This window comes from Equus przewalskii, chromosome 3 (genome assembly GCF_037783145.1).
Source record: "Equus przewalskii isolate Varuska chromosome 3, EquPr2, whole genome shotgun sequence".
Classification (NCBI taxonomy): Eukaryota; Metazoa; Chordata; class Mammalia; order Perissodactyla; family Equidae; genus Equus; species Equus przewalskii.
In genome coordinates this window covers 26,254,373-26,279,853 of record NC_091833.1, presented here as the reverse complement: position 1 = coordinate 26,279,853, position 25,481 = coordinate 26,254,373, and the positions used below count along the sequence as shown (strand labels likewise).

At 40.9% G+C, this 25,481-nt stretch overlaps 1 protein-coding gene across 10 annotated transcripts in view; it reads right to left on the bottom strand.

The window, feature by feature from the left end:
• WWOX (WW domain containing oxidoreductase) overlaps window positions 1-25,481 on the bottom strand; it is a 934,855-nt gene that overhangs the window by 884,626 nt on the left and 24,748 nt on the right. For all 10 annotated transcript variants that reach the window (XR_011538010.1, XR_011538011.1, XM_008522432.2 and 7 more), the window contains exon 5: window positions 919-1,025. Coding sequence is in view for 8 of the 10 variants with exons in the window: in XM_008522432.2 (XP_008520654.1) it covers window positions 919-1,025 (107 nt within the window). In the remaining 2 variants the exon portion in view is untranslated. The remainder of the gene's footprint in view (window positions 1-918; window positions 1,026-25,481) is intronic.

The following is a 25,481-nucleotide window of genomic DNA, read 5'->3' as shown; positions in this document are numbered from 1 at the left end:
TTCCTCACCATCGACTCTGAGACCCTATGTAACAGCCTGGGAGCACCTCTGTGACCTCCTCCCCTTCCTTTTGCCTCCAGCCACACTAGCCCCCCTGCTGATCCTTGACTCCTCCAGGCACCCTCCTACCTCTGTGCCTTTGCAAATGCTGTTCCCACTGCTTAGAAAGTACTTCCCCTGACATTCGCACAGCTTACTTCTTTACTTCATTCAGGTCTCAGATCAAATGTCATAACTTGAGAAGGGTCTCTCCTGACCACACAATCAGAATAGCCCACACTGTCACTCTGCATCCTTCACTCTGCTTTACCGCCCTTCGTTATATTTATAACAACATTACGTTATAACTGACATTACGTTAAATATTCAATGTAATTACCCCTTCGTGGTCTGTTTCTCCTACTCAGCAGGCAAGCCCAGGAGGGCAGGGATTTCCTTTGTTTGATGCTATATTGTCAGCCCCAAGAGCACAGTAAGCCCTCAGTAAATGTTTATGCAGAGAAATATCAACACCAACATCTACATGGAGAGAGAAAAGCAAAAAGGAGAAACCAGAGACAGGGTCAAAGCCTGCTCCTTTCTAATCCTAAAAACCATAAGGCAAAGCAACATCTTAGTTGCATTGATGGGCGTTAACCACATTTTATTTTTCTTAATAAGTGAACTAAATGAGTAAACATTCTCAGACCTCCGACTAATAAAGCAGATGACACTGACAATGAACTATAAACAAATGTGTGGATAATAACAGTCTTACTTGTCCTTTCATTCATAAAGTAAACAAACTGAAAATGACTTGAAAAATAAAGAAAACATTATTCCAAGAGCAATAAACTTTACACTGAACTAAAACCGCCTTGTGTTTATCCCAGCGCATGTATCTGACGATTAAAAAAAAATAGTCAAGCGCTTGCTTACCCATTCTCCTAAAATGCGTGACACAGCTTCATTGGCTCTTGTCATATTCCTGCAGGCCAGGATCACGTGTGCACCATGGAGGGCAAAAGACTTGGCAGTTTCAAACCCTATGGTTTAAAGGAAAGCCGACATTAGAAAACACAAATGCAAAACACTGAGTCATGCTGAATGGCCCTACTGAGCACCACACACATTACCCTAGTGGTTCTCAACTGGAGGCGATTTTGCCCCCTAGAAGATAGTTGCAAATGTCTACAGACATTTTCAGGGGCCAGAACTGGGGTGGGTGCTATTGGCATCTCATGGGTAAAGGCCAGGAATGCTACAAAATATCCTACAAAGCACAGGACAGCCCCACAACCAAGAATCATCTAGCCCAAAATGTCAACAGTGTTGAGGCTGAGAAAACCTGCCCTAGGAACACAGTGTTTTCAAAGGTGAAGGCCAACCCATAGAAGAGCTCATGGCATAGTCAGCCATCTAACCACTGCTTAATAACGACCACATCCTGTGCTAAATATAAAGAATATGGATGTACAAAGACTGACACATGGTCACTGCCCTCAAAGAGTTTACAGTCTAATAAGAGAAAACAGACGTGGAAAATAGAACAAACAGCATTCATTAAGTTCTTGACAATGTGCTCTGCACTGTGCTAAATGCCTCCAGTACCTCTGCTTCCAGCAATGGCAACCTAGGTTTCTTAGATCCACCCTGCTACTGGGAACAATTAGAAAAGCTGAACTAAACAGCACGCACAGACACACACACATGCACGCACACATATCTCTCTGAAGGCATCAGAGGGACACTATGACTGAGAATATTTTGGGCCAAGGTCTGGAAGAGTTAAAAGGCCAAGAGATTAATAAATTGGAAATAACTGAGTATGCTAAATGTTGAACACAACAGCAGACTGTACACTCAAGTACTTAAAGAATATTTACCAAAACTGACCTTGTGCAGGGCCAAAAGCAAATCTCAACACATTTCAGAAGATTAAAATTGAAAAGTATGCTCTTTAACCACAATGGAACAAAACTAGAAATCAACATAAGATCCTAGAAGATTCCCCTAGCTGGAAATTAACCAATACATTTTTAAATAAATAAAAATTGTGATTCAAAAAATTAGAATGAAAATTAGAATATACTTTAAACTGAAGGATTACAAAAATTCTACACATCAAAACTTATCGAACACTGGGGCTGGCCCCGTGGCCGAGTGGTTAAGTTCGCGCGCTCTGCTGCAGGCGGCCCAGTGTTTCGTTGGTTCGAATCCTGGGCGCGGACATGGCACTGCTCATCAGACCACGCTGAGGCAGCGTCCCACATGCCACAACTAGAAGGACCCACAACGAAGAATATACAACTATGTACTGGGGGGCTTTGGGGAGAAAAAGGAAAAAATAAAATCTTTAAAAAAAAAAAAAAAAAAAAAACTTATCGAACATAGCTAAAGCCATGGACAAAGGACAGTCTGTAGCCTTAAATGCATATATTAGAACAGAAGATGAGCTAAGCATCCATTAAGTTAGAAAATTTTAAAAGCAGCTAATTAAACCTAAAGAAAGCAGGAGGGACATAATAAAAATAAAAAGATAAACTAACAAAGATGAAAACAGAAAATACAGAGGAACAAAGAAGCCAAAAGTCATTTCCTTAAAAAAACTAATAAAATTTATAAAAGGCTAGCAAGACTAACAGAGAAAGCACATGCACAAGCAAGCATACTAATGACCAATATCAGGAACAAATAAAAGGACATCACTACAGATCCTACAAACCTTAGACAGATCTTAAAAAGATATGACAAATAACTTTACACCCGTAAACTTAAGATACAGGTGAAAAAGACAAATTCCCAGAAAGACACTACTTAAAAACTGCTGCAAGAAGAGATTTAAAAAATTGAAAATTTCCATATATTTAAAGAAACTTAATCCATATTTCAAAATCTCCTCAAAATGAAAACTCTGGATCCCTATGTCTTCAACAGTAAAGTCTACCAACACTGAAGAAAATAAAAACACCAATCTTACACAAACTCTTCTACATAATAGAAAAAGAAGAAAAATTTCTCAACTATTTTATAAGGCTCAAACTCACTAGTCATTAGGGAAATACAAATTAAAGATACAATCATATACTGCTATGTATCTACTACTAGAATGGCTAAAAAAAATAAAATGACCACACCAAATGTGGGCAAGGATATGGAGCAGCTAGAACTCTTATACATTACTAATCTGAAAAGAGATGAGAAAAGTGGGCAATCCAATTTCAGAGCTTGAGCACCACATCACTGCTCTAAACTGTAAAATACCGTTATCTTGTAAGCTTTGGGGAAGACCATATAGAGTATACCACAACAACAAAGTAATAATTCTACAAAAGAAAGCAGCAATGTAATTCAGCCAAATCCATGTCAAACGACCAAAGATTACTGTTTCCAAGATAATGTTAACATGTATGAAAAATCAGAAGAGTATCATTATCTTACTGGGACTGCCATGTGAAAGAGCCTATCAAAGTTCATTCATTCATATGGCTTCCATATATCTAAACTTCATGGAAGCCAGTCTATTTACATAAACCAGTTCTCAAGGGAAGCCAGCACAGCATAGTGGAAAACTCAAACTCAGGAGTTTGACACACTTGTGTTGATCCTAGCTCTAGCTATTTATAAGCTATGGCACCTAAAACTATGCCTTTAACCCAATAGAAACTCAGTTATCTTTTCTTAATATGAGGGTAAGTCAAAAACATACACTAAGAGCCTAATATAACCATAGAAGGTGGGAAACAAATGTTAGGTCCCTCCTCTTTCCAAAATTCTTGGTATAAAGTCCTATGCCTCCTATCTGATTTGTATGACCTACAAATAGCTCAGTCATTATTACTAAAAACTTAACTCTCTCCTAGATCTGCTCCCAACAGCAACCCAAGAACTGACTGGCAATTACATCAAGCAGAATTTAAAGAAATTAGCTACAAGATCTCCATTCCATTTGTCTGAATACTGGCCCCAAAACATACTCGAACTTCATTGTTGAGATAGCTTATTTTTTCAGATTATGCCAAGTTCTGTATCACAAGATATTCACTTACCATTATCTAAGAATAACCTTCTATACTTGAATCTGATGTTAAAATAATGCAAAAGGATTTCAAATCTGAAATATTTAATATCTAAAGCTATTTGCCTCCTCTTTGGTGTCTGTAGTAAAAGGTGCCTAAAGGCATATCTTCAAGCTATGAGCAGGAAGACAAAAACCTGAAATTTACTCATTTTTATCCACGATGCCAATTGCACCCTTTATCACCAGTGAGGAAAAGGTACCCAGATCACTTGGGAAAAGAGAGAGAAGTGAAACACCAGCTTTTGTAGCCCAGCTGTTGCAAACTGGATAGGAGAAGGATGGGACGAAGTCTTGCTGACTGATGAGCTACATCAATCAGGCTAATGAAACGCTGACGGCCATATGGAGGGAACGTGAAGTGGCCAAAGTGACTTCACTTGCAATCCTAGGACTTCACATACCCAGGAGATCTTGTTGAAAATGGCGGACTCTGTGTCTCTCTGAAATTTCCAGGTCAGGGCGATTATCAGAAGTCTTTTTCATCACATTTTCCTCAGAGGTTATAAAATGGAAAAATGATGTAGGGCAGTGGAGGAAGATGGTAGCCACAGTGCTCAGTCATCTGTCAATGACCATATTTTAATGGATGGAAAGAGTATCACTACAATGCAGGCCCAGGCAGGCCCCAGGGCTTTAGTTATCTAATTTAGCAGGTTAACTATAAACTCCTTAGTATCTGTGCCTTTTTCATCTCTGTATCCCATGGGACTAACACCCAGTAGGATTCAATAAATATCTGCCAAAGAAATGAATGGTTCTTACAGATAGCCAATAAGCTACAATTCTGGACTATTTTTAAACAATCCCAGTTGTCTCAAACAATACTGATGGCCCTCTAACTTCCTTTTTAACAATGAATAAACATCACAATCCTGCAAAGACATCCCCTGCCGTTTTGAATGACACTACTTAGAAATCTGTGGAGGGAAAGCATGCCCTTTTTCTTTCCAAACAAACCTGTGAAGTCATGCTATTTTACTTGACAAAATAACCTACGGCAAAGGATTTTTATTACCTAAAAGAGCACATCTGACATGATGGCAGCAACAGGCTGCGGGCACAAGTTTGCACCATCTCTCCTTCAGTTAATGCCTGACTGTAGTTATGGTTAAGTCATCCGTCCCTGTGTCGTGTAAAATTACACTCAGAGCCTTCCATCTTCCTTTATCTAAGCGACACGTTACATATTGCTAGTCTACTTTTAAAAGCTGTGACAGACAACTCCATTTTCCTATCCTTTGCAATGGCCTTTGGAGCAAAAACAAAGCATGGATATTTCAAAAGATGATGGTTTAACAGGAAGGACAATAACACTTTTATAGTAAACCATATCTCTAGAGTGTGGAGTTTTATAAAAAAAAAAAAAAAAAGTTTAATAATGCTACCTACTGCTGAAGTCCTGGAAAAGCCCATGAGAATAGCATCCCTCACTCCCGTAATACCACAGCTGATGACCAGTTTAATTAGCTAAATGTAGTAGTGCTAAGCCAATTCTGCACGGTGCCAGAGTTTGTGCAAAATAATGAAGGCAATGGTTTACTAAATTTAATAACCTGATTCATCTTATAAAAAATTAACTTTATGACAATGTTTAAATTGAACCAGCTTAACTGCATGGAGGTGGCAAGGGTACATTCAAAAGAATATTTAAAGCTAATAATATAAAGAAAATAAAGGAAGACATTTTAAAACAATGGGTGGCATCCATTTTCTAGCACTTGTTACATCTGATCCAATTGGGAAAATTAAGTGGCCGTGGAGGTTTAATATCTCGCTGTCTTGAGTTTCAAGCTTTGCATACAGACATTAAAGTCGCTTAAAAGGGAAAACACCAAAAAAAATACTCAATACCCACTTGTATTACACTGGTTTTCATCCTCTAGAATAGAGGTTACAAACTGGTCATCACAGGATAAATAAAATCATGGACCTGTTTTGTGTTGTGTGGCTCTCACTCGGTCTCCCTTCCTCCCTTTCTTCCTTCCTTCCCTCCTCCTTCCTTTCTTTCCTCCCTTTTTCTCTCCCCCTCTCACTCTCCGTTCCTTCCTTCTTTTCTCCTTTCCTTCCTAATATGAATTACTTGCCAGTATTAAATAATGGAGGAAATCACATATCCAAAGGTAGATGTCCAACTTCTCTGAAAAAGCTTATGATGGGAGCATACTGGGCCCCCTGTCCTATCTGGAGACTATCAGGTGGGCCAAGGAGCTGCTGCAGGCTAGGGATGGGGTTTGTGCCCTCCTGTTGGCCACGGTCACCACCCACAATGCTGACATTACCTGCCAGGCCTCTGCAGGCATTTGATGCTCAGATGCACATGTTCTGCGGAATATTCCTGCCAGAGACAATGGCTTAAGCCTTACCACAAAACTGCCTCAATCACAATGTTCACATCCGAACTGCGGAATCTCAAAGAATGTTTCACCCGGACCTGTTTGGGATTTTATTTAAGCTATGTCAAACCCCACTCTGTCAAGCATGAGAAGATCAGGATGCTAGCCACGCCTTGGAAGACCTGGCAGCAGACTCAGCTTTGAAAAGACAGAAATGCAAGGGTAAGGACGCAGGGATCTGCAGGAATTTGGATACACAGTGCAAGTTTCTTCACTCACCTTCTTTGCATTTCCCACATGTCACTGCGTGGTAGCAGAAACTACTCTGGGACCAAAGGACATAAAAATGAACCAGTCATGCCAAAAAAAAGGCAAAGTGCACGGCAAAACAAGGTTAATGGTTGGTGAGGGGCCCATATGAATGAAGAATAGGGAACACAATGGGAGATGAAACCCCACACACCAAGCTAAAACTGTGGGACTATTTTGCAGGTGGCGGGGAGACTGTGAACGAATTTGAAGAGAGAGTAGCACTATAAATTATTATTATTATTATTATTTTATCCATTCAAGATATCTCTGGTGGTCACACAGAAGATGAACTGGCTGAAGACACTGAAGCCTTGTGACCAGCCAGGAGGGGAAGAGGTACCCTCTTATGTTGAGCAGCTAAGGGGATAAATTAGGAAACTGTCTGAGAAGCAAAAATCTACAAAGCCTGATGACTGCCTGAGTCTAAGTTTGAGGGAGGATCCAAGGTCTCTGAAGATGCCAGCCAGGCTGTGGGTGAGGTTTACCCAGTCCGGGAATAGAAAGGAGGAGTGGATCTGTGCGTGGTGGTGGAGAGGGATGAAGCAGCGGCCACACCCACTGAGACTCACTGGTACGCTGGTGGGTGGGGACACAGTGACAGATTCCTCAGGCACAGAGAACATCAGGGTGGGAACCCAGGCCCCACAAATATGAACAAAGCTCCCACTCAAGTAGGAGCTAAGAACAAGGCCATTTTTCCCCCATGCTAGCAAGGTTCCTTCTGGTTTGAGTTTTTTAATTTTCTCCACATTGTGGATTTAGTTGGGCAGTGTCCCCAATTACTGTAAATTATGGTTTTAATTATCATTTTTATTAAGACGCCCAAAGGAGTTGGGGCTTACAACACCCGTATTTCTAATGGGTTGTTATTATTAATTTATAATTGTGGAACACTGGAGACACATGTTACTTGTAACTGTACACAAAAGACCACAGAGATGGTGATCCCCATCCTGCTGAAGAACATACCACCAAAGCAACCCTTAGGAACCAACCAACAAGCTGCAGAATCTTCCAGCACAAGTGGTCTCCCTCCCTGGAGATCTATTGTCACATATAGAGCAAGAAGATAAGCCTAAAGCTGTCTTTCATCTTGAGTTCAGATTTTGGGACAATTCCAACTTGGGGACAATTTTTGTGTTAAGAAACCACTAGCTTTAAGGATGTGAGTTTCTCCAACATTCTCCCATAAGCACTAGGACTATACTTTCCAAACTGATCTGATTAATATAAATGAAATTATGGTGACATGACATTGACTACGATACTGAAATCTAACTCTCCCAGGGCATTTCAGATGAAGCTCTAGGACATACAGTCACCACAACTCTAAGGTCAACGCCACAAGAGCAGTGACCAGACAATCCATACCACTGTTTCTGTAGTTATCTTAACCACCTGAATGATCCAGAATAGTCCCGAGTTACAAAGAGTTAGAAATTGCGCTCGCTAAACACTAGCCACAGCTGCCAACTCTTAAGAAATTATAAAACTATACAGGTCTCCCCAGAGAAAAATAAGTCATAACCAGCCCTGCTTTTAAATGTATGCGTTATCTACAGCTAGCAACAAGTACCACACAGAGGCTCCTAAATACCACTTACAACATAAATAGGTCTCAAATATAAATATTTACCAAAGAAAGACACCAATTCAAGAGACGAGAATACAGAAGCAGGAAACAGTTGTTTCACAGGGAATATCTTTTTGAAATATCACCAGGCTACATTTCCGTGCTTTGGGCAGTATAATGCTGAGACTGTAATGTTTTGTAAAACTATATAATAAATTTCAAGTGACTGCCTGGGATCTCTCAAGAGGCAGGACTGACCCCCCCAGGCTGCCTACTGGTGCTGCCACTGAGCGGGTTGAGTAAGTTCTCATTTGACCTGCCAGTGACAGTCCAGACTCCACTTGTTAGGAATCACAGTGAGAAACTGCCCAGAGATTACAATTAACATGGTCCTAGGCAGCCCCAATGAAGACAGATTCTGAAAGGACAAAGAAACTGAGCAGTGTCCCTGTCAGTAAGAGTGTTGGGGAACCAGGCAACTGCATCTAATAATGGAGGTGGGGTAGGGGGGTGGAATACAAAACGGCTCAACATCTGTGGGGGCAATTGGGCTGTATCTATCAAATTATACACAGACATGCCCTTGACCCAGGTATTCCACATCCAGAAATTTATCCTACAAATATATTTTTCCACACGAGTAAAAGTACGAGAGGAATATTCAACAAGCACTGTTTGTAACAGCCAAAAACCTGGAATCAACTGAAATGTTCATCAATTAAGTTAAATAAATTACATAGCATGCACAGAGCAAAATAGTGTACTGCAGTTAAAAAGAATGAGGTGAAATGATATGAAGATACAAGGAAACATCCCTATATTATATGATTAAGAAAAAAAGTCTCGAAGTACAGAATAGCATGCACATATGACCCTGCTGTTGAAACACAAAGAGAGGGGAGGCAGGTGCTTAAATATGCACTAACATTGTTTTGGCAAGAGAGCCATTGGTCAGGGCAAGGAAGACTTTATTTTTTATTTTTTTGGTGATGAAGATTGGCCTTGACCTAACACCTGTTGCCAGTCTTCCTCTTTTTGCTTGAGGAACAGTGGCCCTGAGCTAACATATGTGCCCATCTTCTTCTGTTTTTTGTATGTGGGATGCTGCCACAGCATAGCTTGATGAGGGGTGTAGGTCTGCACCAGGGATCCGAACCTGTGAACCCTGGGCTGCCAAAGCAGAGCACACCAAACACAACCACTGCACCATCGAGCCAGCCCCAGGAAGACTTATTTTGCATTTGATAACATCCGTGGTATTTCAATTTTTAACATATGTATGAATGCCATTTATAGTAAGAAACTAAAAATAAAAAACTAAATGATATATAATTGATAATTTATAGGTCTTTACAAATTTTACCACAGAGAAATCAAGGAAACTAGGAATGGAAAGACAGAAACCTACTTCTACTCTGAACAATGTATTTTCTGAGCATCCTGATTTTTAGAGAAGACCACGGAAAGAAGGTGAGGAGGAGGACACGGAGGTGTGTTTATGTGCTGGCCACCATGCCGGGTGCTTCATGGAATACATGATCTAATTCTAGGGTACACTTCACAGAAACCCTATGAAGTGTCATTGTCATCATCTCATATATGGGAAAACCAATAATCCCAGAAGCTATGGGACTCCAAGATCAGAGGGCAAAAAAGGAAGAAGATCCCCAAGTGATGTGACCTGAGTTCAAAGCAGGTGTCCTCCCACCCCGATCCAGCCCCCAAACCACCACACACTCACCATGTGGGGTTAAAAGCACAAGCTAGGAGCTCCTTGAAGGCAGGAAAACCCAACTTGAAACAGTGCTCACCAGCCCATTGTCTGCTAACTGTATCTGTTAAATATGACTTACAGAATTTCATAGGTATTCTTTGTGGATATTATGTCATTACATCAAGGCAAAGGATTTAAGCCTCTTCAGTTACTTTACACATAAACATACTTAATTTTATGGAATCTATCCCCAAACAGTGATGCATTATCAAATTATCTTCTCTCTCATTTAATACTTCATCGTGGGTCTCAGAATTAACACCATCCTTTACTTTCACAAACCCTTCTCTGTGTGAGGCCTATGAGACAGGGTAACTAATCCACAGAAATGAAATTGCTCTCCACATTCTCCAAGGTCAAAACTGACAAGTGCAGACTTAACCCCACCTCTACACTTTTAGTAAGTTATTTTACAAGGGACCATCTTAACACCATAGCTGTTACAAGATGTACTCAAATTTTTTCTTTATTTTCTAAAAGGCTTCAGTGGCCAAACTTTAGAGGACTATCTTTATTAAAGTCAAAAATAAAGACAATGCCCCCCGCATAAGAAGAAAGTAATGCCACACTGGATTTTTCTAACAAAGTGCACATGGCACATTTATAAACTTGGCCCCGATCCCCAGGAAGAAAAATAAAAACAGGACGAAATAGGAGAAACAAAAACAAAGGCTTCCTGGTAAAAAGTTGTAAAAATCCAGCTTATTGGCTATAGAGACCACTGCGTCCCTTTGGGGCTCTCAACAAGATACAGCTTCTTTCACTCGCTGGAATTAATACAGGAGAGAAGATGATGGCTCTATAATTTCAAACCCAGCACATGCTGTTTGGCTCAAGTCAACGCTCTTTGGAGGGCAAGCCATTATAACTAACAAATCACACACACACAGTGTCACCTCTTCTAATTCCACACTCACGGCAGTATCTACTAAAAGAACCAAAGTGTTTCTGCGTGGTTAGAAGTGGAAAGATTTACCCTGAAGTTTGGCCCTGTTGACTTTGATGGATTAATTTATAGCCACTTCAAGAGGAGAAGAGAAGGCAACTCTGAATCTGCAAGCACGCCTGTATTATATTACTGAGCGGTTCATTGTTTTCACAGCTGGGCCAGGATTTCCTTTCAGGACTGCAGCCCCCGTTACTCTGTCGTCTGCTCAAGACAGGGTTCTTTATGATTTAGAGCAAACAGGGCTGCCACGAAGGTCCTGCACCCGCACTTGTCCAAAAAGAGACCCCTTTTACTCTCTTAACGACCAGCGGGCCCACGATCAGCCTGTCTCCCAATGTATTTTCCACTCCATTGAGAAGTGGTTAGGAAGGAGTGGTTTTTTAAAAAGTAACTTCTCCATTCCATTGAGAGCTCCCAGAAATGAAAAGCCTGCTCCAGCCTACATCTTCAATGTTGGCAATGTAACCACCTTTCTAATTCAAGCCCTTTTTAAAAAAATTTCAGATCGACCTTGGCTCTCACCTTTTAAAAAGTGGCATAATACTTCGCCTCTTGAAAAGATTAAATTCTTTATGCTCCCAAAGTCACGTGGATGTGCTCAAAACACCAGGCTGGGAAAGTGCGGCACTGTTCTGAGGTTCCCTTTTAAAGGGTCCAAATTGACTTTTCATTCTCCATTGTTTATAACTTTTTAGGATGCAACTTCTTGGAAGTATGACTTAAATTCAGTCATCGAAGCTGGACGCAGGGAGAGAGTTCCATTAACTTTGTGCTCTCTGGGTCCACCATGACCTGTGCTAAAATCAGTGACTCCTACAGCTCCTTCTTATGAGGAAACAGAATTAGTAACTGGACAATTACCAGGACTGCTTAAGAAGCAATAACTACTAAAATGAAAGATTTGCTTAAAATGTACAAGGGGGCTGGCCTTGTGGCTCAGTGGTTAAGGTTGCATGCTCTGCTTCAGCAGCCCAAGGTTGTATGGTTTGGATCACTTATCAAGCCATGCTGGGGGGGCATCCCAAATGGAAGAACTAGAATGACCTACAACTAGGATATACAACTATGTACTGGGGCTTTGGGGAGAAAAAAAAAAAGAGGAAGATTGGCAACAGATGTTAGCTCAGGGCCAATCTTCCTCACCAAAAAGGATAAAAAAAAGAAAAAACATACAACAAGGAAACAAAAATATACAGCACTTTAAAGCAAATTAGTTTAATGCAAAAACACTTAAAGGATAATCCTTACCTTGTAGTCATTAAGAAAAAAGAATCCCTGATCATCTATATAACCCAGATCATCCCCTTATACAATCCTTAATAGAATTGCTGTTTTACATTTTATAAAATCTAACGGTAGCCTGGCTGTGTGTGTTTCTGTTGTTCTGTTTCTTTAAACACAAACGCTGACACCATCTCAATTCAACTTGAGAATATTTAAAAAAAAAAAAAGAAAGAAAGCTGTAAGTTTCCATTTCTGGTGAGTCTTCTGCAATTAGTCAAACAGCCCAGAACAGCCCCGGGTGGAAGGTACCAGCAAAACTGGCTTTCAGAAGAAGTACATGAAACTCTTCACTTTACTTCCTTTCATGAGCCAGGATGCATAGAACAAAGCACAGAGAATCATTACTAGTCTGATGCTTACCTTTTTGATACAACACACTCATTGATTACAGCACCTAGGGCCCCGAGAGACATAATTTGTAAAAGAAACTCTTTATCACTTTTTAAGCTATCTGAGAAGATCTGCCTAAACAAAATCAGACTCGCTCCAAAGGCGGAGAGGGGAAGGAGTATTTAGTTTGGGGTTTGATAACATTTTGTTTTGGAATACTATGACGAGGGATTGGTGAAACATACCAATTTGAAATCTATACCTCTCGGGAAACATGTAATCTAAGCGTCAGCTGTGATCAGGCACCTGCTTGGCATGAATGTCAGAGAGGCGCACAGTGCTCCCAGCTGAGGCCGATTTTGCCTGACTCCTGGAGACTCAGCCAGCTGTAAAATTGTTTGGCTCCCCTCATGCAGCTGTTGCCTCTGGGCCAAGAGGGTCTCGGCAGAAGTCCCCACATAGGTAATATGCCCGAGTAAGGATTAGGCTTAACTTCAATTCAAAAAGGAGAGAGAGCATTCTTAGTTGGTGGAGGCATCTGAGCCCCAACAGGATTCTGGCTCGCAAAGAGCTACTGTTCCAACTGCGTGCCTGGAGGGGTCTCAGCTCCCGGCAGTGGGAGCCTATGCAATTGGGGAGCAGCCAGGGAAGATTCCAATGGAGATTTTCCTCCCCAGATTAGACAGCTTGAGGAAGCGTGCTCAACTAGATTCTTTATTTGGCTCAAACATGCAAGCTGCCTCTCAAGCACATAACGTTTTAGAGGCAAAGTATACTAGATTTTCCTCAGTGCTTTGAAACAGATATAGAAAAGGAAATAAACACGAAATCAAAGAATCTCTGGGAGGAAAAACAGATCAGGAGTATTACTGGTTGTTATGGACTGAATTGTGTCCCCTTAAAATTCATATGTTGAGGGGGCCGACCCCATGGCCGAGTGGTTAAGTTCGTGCGCTCCACTTCGACGGCCCAGGGTTTCGCCAGTTCGGATCCTGGGCACAGACATGGCACCGCTCATCAGGTCATGCTGAGGTTGCGTCCCATATAGCACAAGCAGAGGCACTCACAAGTAGAATACACAACTATGTAGTGGGGGGAGTTGATGGCCTTTAGGGATAAGAAGAAAAAAAAAAATGATTGGCAACAGATGTTAGCACAGGTGCCAATCTTTAAAAAGAAAAAACTAAAAAAATTCATATGGTGAGCACTAACCCCTGATGTGACTGTATTTGGAGACAGGGCCCTTAAGGAGGTGATTATGGTTAAATGAGACCATAGGGTGGGGCCCTGATCCAATAGGACTTGTGTCCTTATAAGAAGAGAGACATCAGGGATGTGTCTACACGGAGGAAAGATCATGTGAGGACACAGCAAGAAGGGGCATCTGCAAGGCAGAGAGAACTCAGGAGAAACCAAACCTGCTGACACCTTGATCTTGGACTTTCAGCCTCCAGAACTAGGAGAAAAAAATTCTGTTGTTTAAGCTGCCCCATCTGCGATATTTTGTTATAGCAACCCAAACAGACTAATACATTGCTGGTTTTGACCAGATCAGCTCTGTCTAAAAGGAGAAAAGGCAAGGCCAGCACTGTGGCCTAGTGGTTAGGTTCGGTGTGCTCCACTTCAGCAGTCTGGGTTTGGTTCCTGGACACAGGCCTACACCACTTGTCAGTGGCCATGCTGTGGTGGTGCCCCACATACAAAATAGAGGAAGACAGACATAGATGTTAGCTCAGGGAGAATCTTCCACAGCAAAAAAAGGGAGAAAAGGCAATGTTCCCTATGCTTCCTGGCCTCAACTACTGGGAACAAGATCAAAGGATCTGTGTCATCTTTAAATGGGGCAAATAACTGAGGTGGAGTAGATGAGACTTCTGTTGGAAATCTAACTTCTCCCTGGAGTTTCTCTTGAGAAAACTCAAAAACATATCTGCAAATGAAAGAGAGATCTAGGACCTTGCTACTCAAAAACTGGTCCCTGGACCAGCAGCAACCTCACCTGGGAACTTGTGAGAAAGGTAGATTTTTGAGCACCCCCCAACCTGCTGAGTCAGAGACTCTGAGTGTTGGGCCCAGCAATCTGTGTTCTAATAAGCCCTGCAGGGGACTCAGCTCTTGCTCAAGGTGAAGATCCTATGGTCTTGTTAATGCCCAGAACTCACCTTCTCTAGCAACACACATTGTCTATTGCTTCACAAGTACACACTATGTGAACATCACATTCTCATTTAACCCTCAACACCATGGGTATATGATGCTCTTATCCCTATTGAACAGATAGGAAAACTGAGGTTCAGAAAAGACGAGGTCAAATAGCTGGTATGTTGGAAGGGTAAAGACTAGACTCTAGGACCTGAGGCCTCTAAAGCCCCTCACAGCTTCCTCCTTGGCAAAGTCCGTCCGTTTTCTCTCTGAACGTTGGTCCCCCCTCACCACACCTCCTCTTCCTAGCACCGTCCTAGAAGGCCGACTCTTTGGAGTCAGACAGACTTGAGTTAGAACCCTGCTTCTGCCACATTCTGGTAACATTTGAGCCTTGAGAAGGATGCTCAATGTTCTGGGTTGAATTGTGTCCCCCCACCTCAAAATTCATATGTTGAAGTCCTGAGGCCCAGTACCTCAGATTCTGACCTCATTTGGAAAGACAGTGTTTGCAGAGGTAATCAAGTTAAAGTGAGGTCTTTAGGGTGAGCCCTAACACAGTATGACTGGTGTCCTTATGTAAAAGGGGGAAATTTGGACACAGGGTACACATGAGGAGAACGCCATGTGAACATGAAGATGGCCATCTACAGCCAAGCAGAGAGGCCTCCATCAATTCCTTCCCTCACAGCCCTCAGAAGGAACCAAGACTGCCCACACCTTGAGTTCAGACATCTAGCTTCCAGAACCATTAAAACAATAAATTTCGGGGGCCAGCCCAGTGGTGCAGCAGTTAAGTTCTCACGTTCCGCTTCGGCGGCCCAGGGTTCACCGGTTCGGATCCCGGGTGCGGACATGGAAACCACTTGGCAAGCCATGCTGTGGTAGGCATCCCACATGTAAAGTAGAGGAAGATGGGCATGGATATTAGCTCAGGGCCAGTCTTCCTCAGCAAAAAGAGGCGGATTGGCAGGAGTTAGTTCAGGGCTAATCTTTCTCAAAATAAATAAATAAATAAATTTCTGTTGTTGAAGCTACCCAATCTGTGGTTCTTTGCTATGGCAGCCCCAGGAAATTAGCATACTTAACTTCTACAAACCTCAGTTTCTTCATCTGCAAAAGGGCAATATTAAGATGTCTTCTTACAGGGCTGTCAGGAAAACCAAATAACTACGCAGAGTTCTTGGCAAGTAGCGAGTTCTCAATACATTAGGCTTATTAATGTAGGATTAGCTAAAATGCTTTCCATTTGATTTATATCTCAAATTCTCCCATGGAAATCTAAAACTCTGTACAGGAGACTAAATAGAATAAATGAACCTTCGCTTCTCTAGTAGCTATGCTATTCAACAATTAATCAGTGGTGCCCCAACTCCTTCCAAAAAGTATTTAAAGCAGTATATAATAAACACCCACAATACAACATAGGAATTAAAAATAACATGAAAGTTGGTGGTTGCTTGGAGCAAGGGATGGGGCGTAGCAGAGAGACTGACAAACTGCCTGGGGCAAAGAGACAGGAGAAAAATTTCTGTGGAGATGTAAATCTTCTCTATCTTGATTGGGGTGGTGGCTTACCTGGGTGAACACACTTGTCAAACATGATTTATGTGTACAATTAAAATGTATGAGTTTTATTACATGTAACATACTTCAAAAAGTTGATCTAAACAAAAATTTGAAAATGCGTACTCATATTAAGAAAAAAAAATCCTGATCTACCAGAAATCTGAAGCCAGCTGGTTACTTACTTGGGCATTTACATGTTAGTGCTGAGCTTCCTGGCAACCAAGGTAAAGAAAGGAAATAGAATACTTTATAATGCCCCCTTTATTAAATGAAAGAAAGCATACCAATTCTTCAGGAGAGATGAGCTTTGTTTTCTTAACAACTCTGAAATTTTATCAGAGGAATCGCTATGTGAGAAACCTGTGTTAATAAAATAAACCAGGGGTTGGCAAACTTTTTCTATAAAGGGCCAGAGAGTAAATATTTTGGGCTTTGCAGGCCATATGGTTTCTGTCACAAGTACTCAATTCTGCAGTTTTAAAATAACGTGAAAGCAACCACAGACAATAAGTAAATGAATGGATGTTGCCGTGTTCCAATAAAACTTTATTTACAAAAAGAGGCAGGGAAGAGCTGAATTTGGCTCACGCTCCATAGTTTGCTGACCCTTCAAATAGACAAGGCACTTTTAACATTCAATTCTAAGGTGACCTAGAGCCAAACAAGAACAAGCATGGAAGGATGGAAGGACATGAAGGTGACCTTGACCTCTAGATTGTCTATGAAAGAAAACATTAATAATTACAACAGCCAAGTTCAGAACCCATGTGGATAACATCCACAGAAAATTTAATTTTAGACAGTTTACAAGATTCTATGAAAGTGTCTGTAAAGAGAAACTCATTAAAATAAATATAAAACAAATTTTTAAAGTACTCCATCTGCATCAAAATCTTATTACACTGTTTGTTTCACCCCGAATTTCATTCAACTTACGATAACTGCATTGGCTTTCCATTGCAAAGCTGGATGTTTAACTATAAACTACATCCTGCCTCTCCCTTTGTGTGTAAAATTGACAAATGAGTTGTTTTTGGATTCCAGAATTCTGGAGAAAGCCAACTTAAAATGAATTAAGATGACTAATGTGTTGATTCTGTTTCCAATCCAACAAAATGTTAATGTAAGAATCCATGTCATATGATGCTATGTGTTTTAGTTCAAATTTAACATCAAATATTGAATAAGGCAGTTTCTAAGTAAATTACTAAGCTAAAAATATTCTTTCAGCATAGCGAGAACTCCATCTTGTTTAAATAAATGGAAATTTGAACATCTTTGCTCAGATCAGCCTAAATAAGAAATTAGAAAAATGCAAACCTCCATTACAGTCAACAGTATTGATTCTGTCTTTCTGTAGAAAGTAGCACAATATTGTATATCAAGGAGAAGGATTCATTTAAAGTGATTCACCCACAATCATGACTTCAAGCAATCTTCTACATGCAACAAACACTTAAGCAAAATGATGCTTTTCTGGTGTGCCAGGTAAGTAATCACATCCAGGGTGAATGATCACCAAGACACCATGAATATGGTTGTGAGACTGACAACCCAACTGCCTTTGAACATGCAGCTACTACAGGGTATCTGGCATTACTAGTTCTTTTGCAGAGTGATAATGTTTTTACAAATGTTTTCGTTGCATTTACTTAACATTTGGCTGAGGAGTTCCTATGGTTATAACACACTGCTACACAGTTTTCTCTTAAGTAAACTAACATTAGTTTTTCATCATGTAATATTTGAGTAATTTCTATTTCCACAGAGGCAGTAACTATTACACTTTTAAGAGCTGCTGGAAGAGTTGCAAAGCCTGAATTCAATTCCACAAACATCTACCATGTACCTTCCATGAATAAGACACTAAATGTCAGGTCTCGAACATTCAGCTAATTCTAATATCAAAGCTTTCTACTTTTTGTAAGTTAATTACATTTACTGACCACCAAAAGAGGAATTTTAATAATTATCTTCAGTGTGAAAATCAAATCTATTAACAGATTATAAAAGAAGAAAGTCAGTAATTAGGGGGCCCCATCTTTCAAAAAGGAAGAAGAAATTTAAAATTTTATAAGGAAGAATTTAGAAATCCAGGATCTAGAAATGGAAACTACACAGAATATATGTATTTTGCCCCTAGGTTTTAGATTCAACTATGACAGGCTGTCAGTAACTGAGTTTTTTTCATTACCTGCCATTTATTTAGGAAATTTCCATTGTTTAGCAAAGGGTAATTCTGAAATCAATGATACTTTATTAATTACATGCTGACAAATTTCCATCAGAAAAGCAACCATGACAATAAAATGTCAACGTAAACATCTCTAGGCATATTTTTATTTCTAATTCTATTTAATTCAAAAAGTTTTTATGAATAAATGGACTCTCTAAAACAAGTATATGTATTTAACTGCTACTAATGATTATAATTCCTGAAAAGTATCAGGATTTCTTAATTCAGCATCCATGAACTCTCCTTCCCTCTCCTCCAAAATTGCACACAAATGCCTGGCTACGAATACATTTATTTTCCCCCAGTGGAAAGAGGCCAGAGGTTCCAGGACATTCTCAAAGGAGTACAGGACATACACACAAAAAGGTTAAAATCCAGTGGCCTGGAATTTTTTTTCTAAGCAGAAAGCTGTGAAAACATTTTGTTTGTTCCTCTGATAAATAGAAAGAAGTCAAGCATTGTGTACAGACAAAATAGACTGTCTCAGAACAAGTGCATCCATACAACCCTACCATCTCAGCATCAGAAGGGGACCTTAACCGTTACGAACCCAAAGCCCTGCTCAGCGCTTAAACTGCCTCCGCAGCATCCTCAATAAGCAGCCACTCAGCCAATGCTTAAACACCTTTGTGACCAGGGACTCATTTGTTCGAGGCAGGCTGTTCTGTTATTGGAAAGCAGGCGATTCCCCACTTGGTTCCGAATGGGTGATAAAAACAAGACAAAAGAGCAACTACTTCCGAAAATCATTTGCCCTAAAAGACTAAGTTCCACAGGGGTAGGAATATTTTGGTCATTGGTGTATCCCCCCCGGTTCCTAGAACAGTGCTGGGTACACAGTAAGTGCTCAATTTGTCAAAAGGATGACTCATTGAACGACTGCTATTCATCTGGGTAGCATCAATAATAGAAAGCAACACCTCTTTGATAGCACAGCTCTTGTGGGTTGAATTGTGTCACTAAAAAATGTATGTTGAAATACTAACCCCAAGAACCTCAGAATGTGACTTTATTTGGAAATAAGGCCTTTACAGAGATAACCAAGCCAAAATTAAACCATTATTTGGGCTCTAATTCAACACGACCAGTGTCCCTATAAAAAGGGAAAATTTGAACACAGAGACAGACACACATAGAGGGGAGATGTTGCGAAGAGACAGAAGGAGAATGCCAAGTGAAGATGGAAGAAGAGGCTGGAATTAGGCTGCCATGAGCCAAGCAGTATCTGGGCCTGCCAGAAGCTGGAAGAGGCAAGCAAGGATCCCTCCCTAAGGTTTCAGAGGGAACAGAGCCCCACCAACACCTTGATTTTACACTTCCAGCCCCCAGAACTTGGAAACAATAAAGTTCTGTTTTTCAATCCTCCCAGTTTGTGGTACTTTGTGACAGCAGCCTGAGCAAACGAATACAACCGTGGATGAGGTGAAAGCCCTAGACTTCAGCACAAACTGGAGCTGCCTTATATTTCTCACAGTCTTTGAACCTTTAAGGGGACCCCGTGATGACTGTTCTTTTCGGGGCACAAGAGATCTGAGTAATGGTGCAAGGGGTGGACTGTATTGGGCTCCTCTCATACACATTTCACATTCCCCCCTCCCATGTTACTCCAGCTACTGCTGCAACCACCAATCACGTGCAGCTTTCAACATACTTCACACAAACACAGTTGGACAGCCTCACCTGGGGCTGCAGTGTGTTTCCCTCTATTCGCACTGTGGAGTTTCTCTGACACTGCAGCATGAGATACCTGCAGAAACCTGCCTGGGACTCATACATGTGCAATCCTGAAATGCTGGGGCATTAACACCTGTGGGGCTTTGCTGGTCTGATGGGAATGGGAGCCAATGGATAAATGCATTCCCCTTTTACCCCACAGGCAGGTGGCTCTAAGATGCATTTCATAAACCTCCTCAAAAATTGCCCTGGAACTGAGCACAGTTCCCACAGCACTGCCCAAGTCAATAACACATCCTTGCATCATCTTTCCCTCCTTCTTTATGTGGTCCTCCCATCCCTTACTCATGTCCTCCGAAATCACACCCCATATTATCTACAAACAAGCGTTTGCCTCGGGTTATGCTTTTGGGGGAACCCAAGCTAAGACAAAAACCTCTTAAAACATTTTCAATACAGAAAACTTACTACCTTCATTTTTATAAAACTTGAATCATGAGAAAAGTCTCCCCCTGAATCGAATCAGTTGAATGCTGCTTCCTTGTGGAATTCTGTCCATGGTTGCGGCTCTGTCCTTGAAGTAAGCCAGGTCTACCTCTCTCCTGGATAACTATCGCAAGAACGAATTTATGTAGACCTTTTCTTCTACCAATTAACCCATGGGTGCCCCTAGGCTATGATTTGACAACTTTGCCAGCCCTTAGCTTGTGCACGCTCTGTCCAGAAATGAACACAATATTCTAGATGCCATCTGATCCCTGGGCTGTTTACCTTTCTTTACAACAAACCATGGAGGTTTCAGCCAACCAAAGATATAAACAGGTTGTCTACAACAGAGGTTTTATTGTTGCAAATGTTAAGGGTTGCAAGAAATGTTGTATGGTAGAAACTTCTTTGAGCAGCTGTAGGTAATAGAGATGCCAAACGATGACTGCAATTCAGAAGCCCATTTTCAACATTTGCTCCCCTTTCACATCAGTGGAGTGGCACATTAAGCACTTTACTCTTGCTCTCCCGCCGCGTGGAGCACATGGTTTTCGCAAGCTTGATTACGGTCTATGGCAGTTGGGTGATTGCTACTGAAGTCAAGCAGACGCCTGCTGACATCTCAGAGTGGGCTCCCCCAAATGTGTTTTATTATTATATGGGAAAAATAAACAATTCTGAAAAATACTCAATCAAGAGATAGGGATTCTTACCATATCTTTATCTCTTGGAAAAGTGCAATTAAACCCAGAGACATTTACCCTTTTTTAACTTTTCCTTGTTCTCCTGTGTCAAAGGTAGGAAAACCAACACTCGTAAGGAATTTGCACATGGATCCCACTGAAAAGCGCCAGATTCAGTCTTATTCTCCTTTCTCCTTTGGTTTTCACATCCTTATTTTGAGCCAACCATATCCTGTACATCTTTACTGCTCAAGTGAGTTCTAATTAAGCATTATAAAAAATAAAACAAATTAGTTGCATTTGTAAACATCCGTCGGCAAGTATAATAACATGCTTCTTAATATGAGAAGTAAATTTAATAAAATTAAAAAGAAATATTTCACGGAAGACAGAATAATTAAAAGGCATACTGTGATGTCAGCAAAACTGGGTTGGCTCCTGCAGGATTATCAGAGGGAGTGGTGTTGCCTTGTGATATTTTGCAATTCTTCTACAGTGCTACCATCAGCTCTCCTGAAGATGGTGGAGTAAGCCATTCAGACAGTCAGCCAACAACCACCTTCCGGACAACTTTCATCATTTCAGCCATTTAGAAAGCTGGTCTGCTCAAAAGAATGCCCATTTCCCTTGAGCGAGGCTGTCTCTCCCTTTAACAATGGCTCGCTGACCTGCTCTGTGCTTCTCACTTCCTCTGGTGTTGTTCATGATGTTCACGCACTATGGAAAAGGTTTAGGTCTCAATGGATATGGAAAAAGACAGACCTGCTTTAGTCTGCCAGTTCTGCTAAAAATATGGATACTGTCCAAGTGGAGCACACAAGACCATGGCTTTGCAAAAATCCCTTTTGCTATCCATTGGCCATTTCGTACACCACCAAAGGGCAGTCGAACAAAAGAGGCAAGTGTTTATCGAACTCCCCGAGTAGAACAGAGACTGTGACAGTTGTGGAGCTGTCCCTCAGCAGGTTGGTTCATGAATTTAAAACTTGAGTGATTTTTCTTCCCTATTTCATACAAGGGTGCATCTTAAACTAGCTCCTCTCCACCTCTCAAGAAAAACTGCAACTGTCTCTGCGTTGGCATACATATGAAAGTGTACATGATAAAATGTAAAAAAATAAATTTAAAACCTAGTCCTAGAAACAAAACAATGGATAAAGCCGCTCTTGGCCAACAATCCAAGGGGACAGACATCATGCTGGGTGCTTCCCTTTCATGTCATTGAATTCCCACAACTCTCTGAGGTTGGTGTCTTGGTAGCCACTTCACAGACCAAGACTCAGGGATTACGAATATAGTCCAAGCTCCCAGAGTTAGCAAGGTGGAAAGTATAGAAGGAAAAAAAAAGTGTGTCTAGTTATCCAAGAAAAGAACGAAGGTTCACAATCTAAAAGAAAACTAGGTAGTGGATAGTGGATTCACATTTATGCTGCAGTCTAATTTTCCCAAGGCTGAATAATTTTAACTACACTAGCTTTTTACTTCTGGAGGAGGGGAAAGGCAGCTTTCCCATTTCAGATGTGCCTTTCTCGGTGAAGGGATCTCCACTTGTGTTAACATCCTGGCGCCTCCCTTTTCCCCTCACTTATTCCTGTCCAGGGGAGGCAGTGCTCCTTATGTGATTAGGAAATCAAGGAGTGACAAGTGGGTACCCACAGCCCTGCCTTCCCTCCCCTCTTACAGACAGCACATCCATTTTCTGCTCTGCTGCATTGTGCGAGCTGCAGGGGTGTGCTCAGCCCTCGGGGAGGTCTGGTGGGATCCACCACTGACCCATCACCGTCTCTAATTCTGGTGGTCAGGATTAGAAAGCCCACCGGCCCACAGAGACAAGATTAGAAAACCCACTAGTCCACATATAAGCCACATTCTCCAATAGCAGCTTGATTAGTCATTAACGTGATGTTTTCATCTCCCATTTGCCTTATCACTTGTCGTATTTCTCAACTAGTTCCTAACTTGGGAAGGGAAAGCGTGTTATTTGTTGGGCCCCTCAAAGCCCAACACCTCTTTATGGGCTAACAGGCCCATCTGTGCTGAGATTTCTCTTGTTAGAGTAAAAAGCTCTGTGTTCCTCAAGTCTCTGTAACTTAAGAAGAATGTGGCTACACATTTCAAAACAGTTTAGGACTTATAAACAGATGTGATATAACAGCACATTATTAGGTTTTGTCCCCTAGACCCAAAAGGGTCTACAAGTCACATGATTAAGACTAGACTAGTAGTAGACTTTACTAGTAAAGTCTATCGTGAGAGAGGTGTGAGAGTGAATACCCAGGTACACACTCCGGACACAAGATGCTTTTCCACCACGTCCTGGGAGTCGAACAAGCCTGTTATAAATTTGAATCTATACTAGTAGCAAATACTTCTTTTTAGCTATATGTTAGTCCTTGTTTCATTGAATCACTACCATTTTTAAAAAGCATAGGCATATCACAAAATCCCAGGCTTTGTAAAAGATTCCATTATAAGAGTAATCATTATTGAACCTTTTAGCCCAGATGTAATTTCTTACATGTTACAACAAGTTTGGCACGCATTGTGAATTTCAGCCAAGGTTGATAAAGTTCAATAACTTGGCTAACCAACCATGTGTACTACTCATTATAGAAGTAATAAATAGATTCATCAAAATGGACATGAAAAAGCCATAAGAAAATCAGATGCCATTTCCAGCCTGCCTCATAAAAGCACCTCTTGGACTTTAATGTAATTTTATATATAGTTATCACACCTCCCCATCATTCAATACCAGGAATATATAAAACAATCACCTTCCCACATTTGCATGCTGAATAAATTCCGGCTACAAAGGCGAAGTCTCTATTCTAGAGATCTCAAAAGTCACATAAATGCTCACAGGCTTATGTGTTCAACTCCTAAAGGAATTCATGTCAAGTAGAAAGGAATCAGATAGACACGCCTACAAATCTCATTTTCCTTTCTGTTATCTTTTGGGGTCAGTTTTAGTGGAAGTGCTTTTTTTTCAGTAATACTTTCAGTCTAATTATTCTTTGGGCCTATTGATAATTGAAAAATTAGTAGCAAGAAAGCAAGCCTGATTTAGATCAAAGTCACGGATGGCAGAAAGAAATCTCAGTTCACAGAATGGAAGAATCTCCTATAAGCAGTGTACAGAAGTCAACAAAGCCGGCCTCTAATATCTGAACACAATTAACACAATTTCCTTTATTGGGATAATGAAACTTGAGCAACTACACAGTTGAAAGTCCAAATTCTCCTCACTGTGTTTCTCTCTTTTATGCTCCTAAAAGAAACTCAAACTCTATTTCAGCAGTTTGTTTTTAAGAAAATTAAGCCCACCCTTCTCATAAAGAAACCTTCCCCTACATTTGGTCAACTCCAGTGGAGCATGATGCTCTGAAGTAAACATTAAGAATAATATTGCACGTTTCAAACACTGTCCTGTACTTGTTAATCCTCTGCCGGGTAAATACCTATTCCTGAGTTGCTGTGCATGGATGAGTTTCCTCCACTCTAGGAGAGGAAGCCTGAGGGCACAGTCTGCACCCTTTATTTCTCAGCAAGGCCACGTCTTCATTTACACATACAGTGGAGTCAGTTGTCTACACCGCAGGGTCGGCACTGTTAGAGCATTTGGAGTTTTCAGCGTGCAGGCACTTCTGCCCTCTTCCATTCTCCCTGTGCAGTCAGAATGTATGTCATCAGAAACTTCCTCTTGTTGCAGTTTAATGCTTTCTTCTGGATTTTCTCTCTTGCACACATCTCCACAGTGGGATCACGGTATGACAATATTATAAATATCCTCACACTCTCCTGGTTCTTTTCAAATCCACCAGAGGACAAAAAAAAAAAAAGGATCAAGCTTTCTAAAACCAAAGTTACACTCTCAACAACAAGGAAAATCTTCCTTCTATTAATTACAAACAGCACCTAAATCATCACAACCTTAGCCAAATAATGTGAATTCTTAACTCAGCATAAGCAGAACATTACAACAGTGGAGTATTTTATTTTCTCAAAAAGTTTGCAACTGCCAAATTCTTCCAAGAGCTTAAATACCATAATGACAGATACCAATGTGCAGAAAG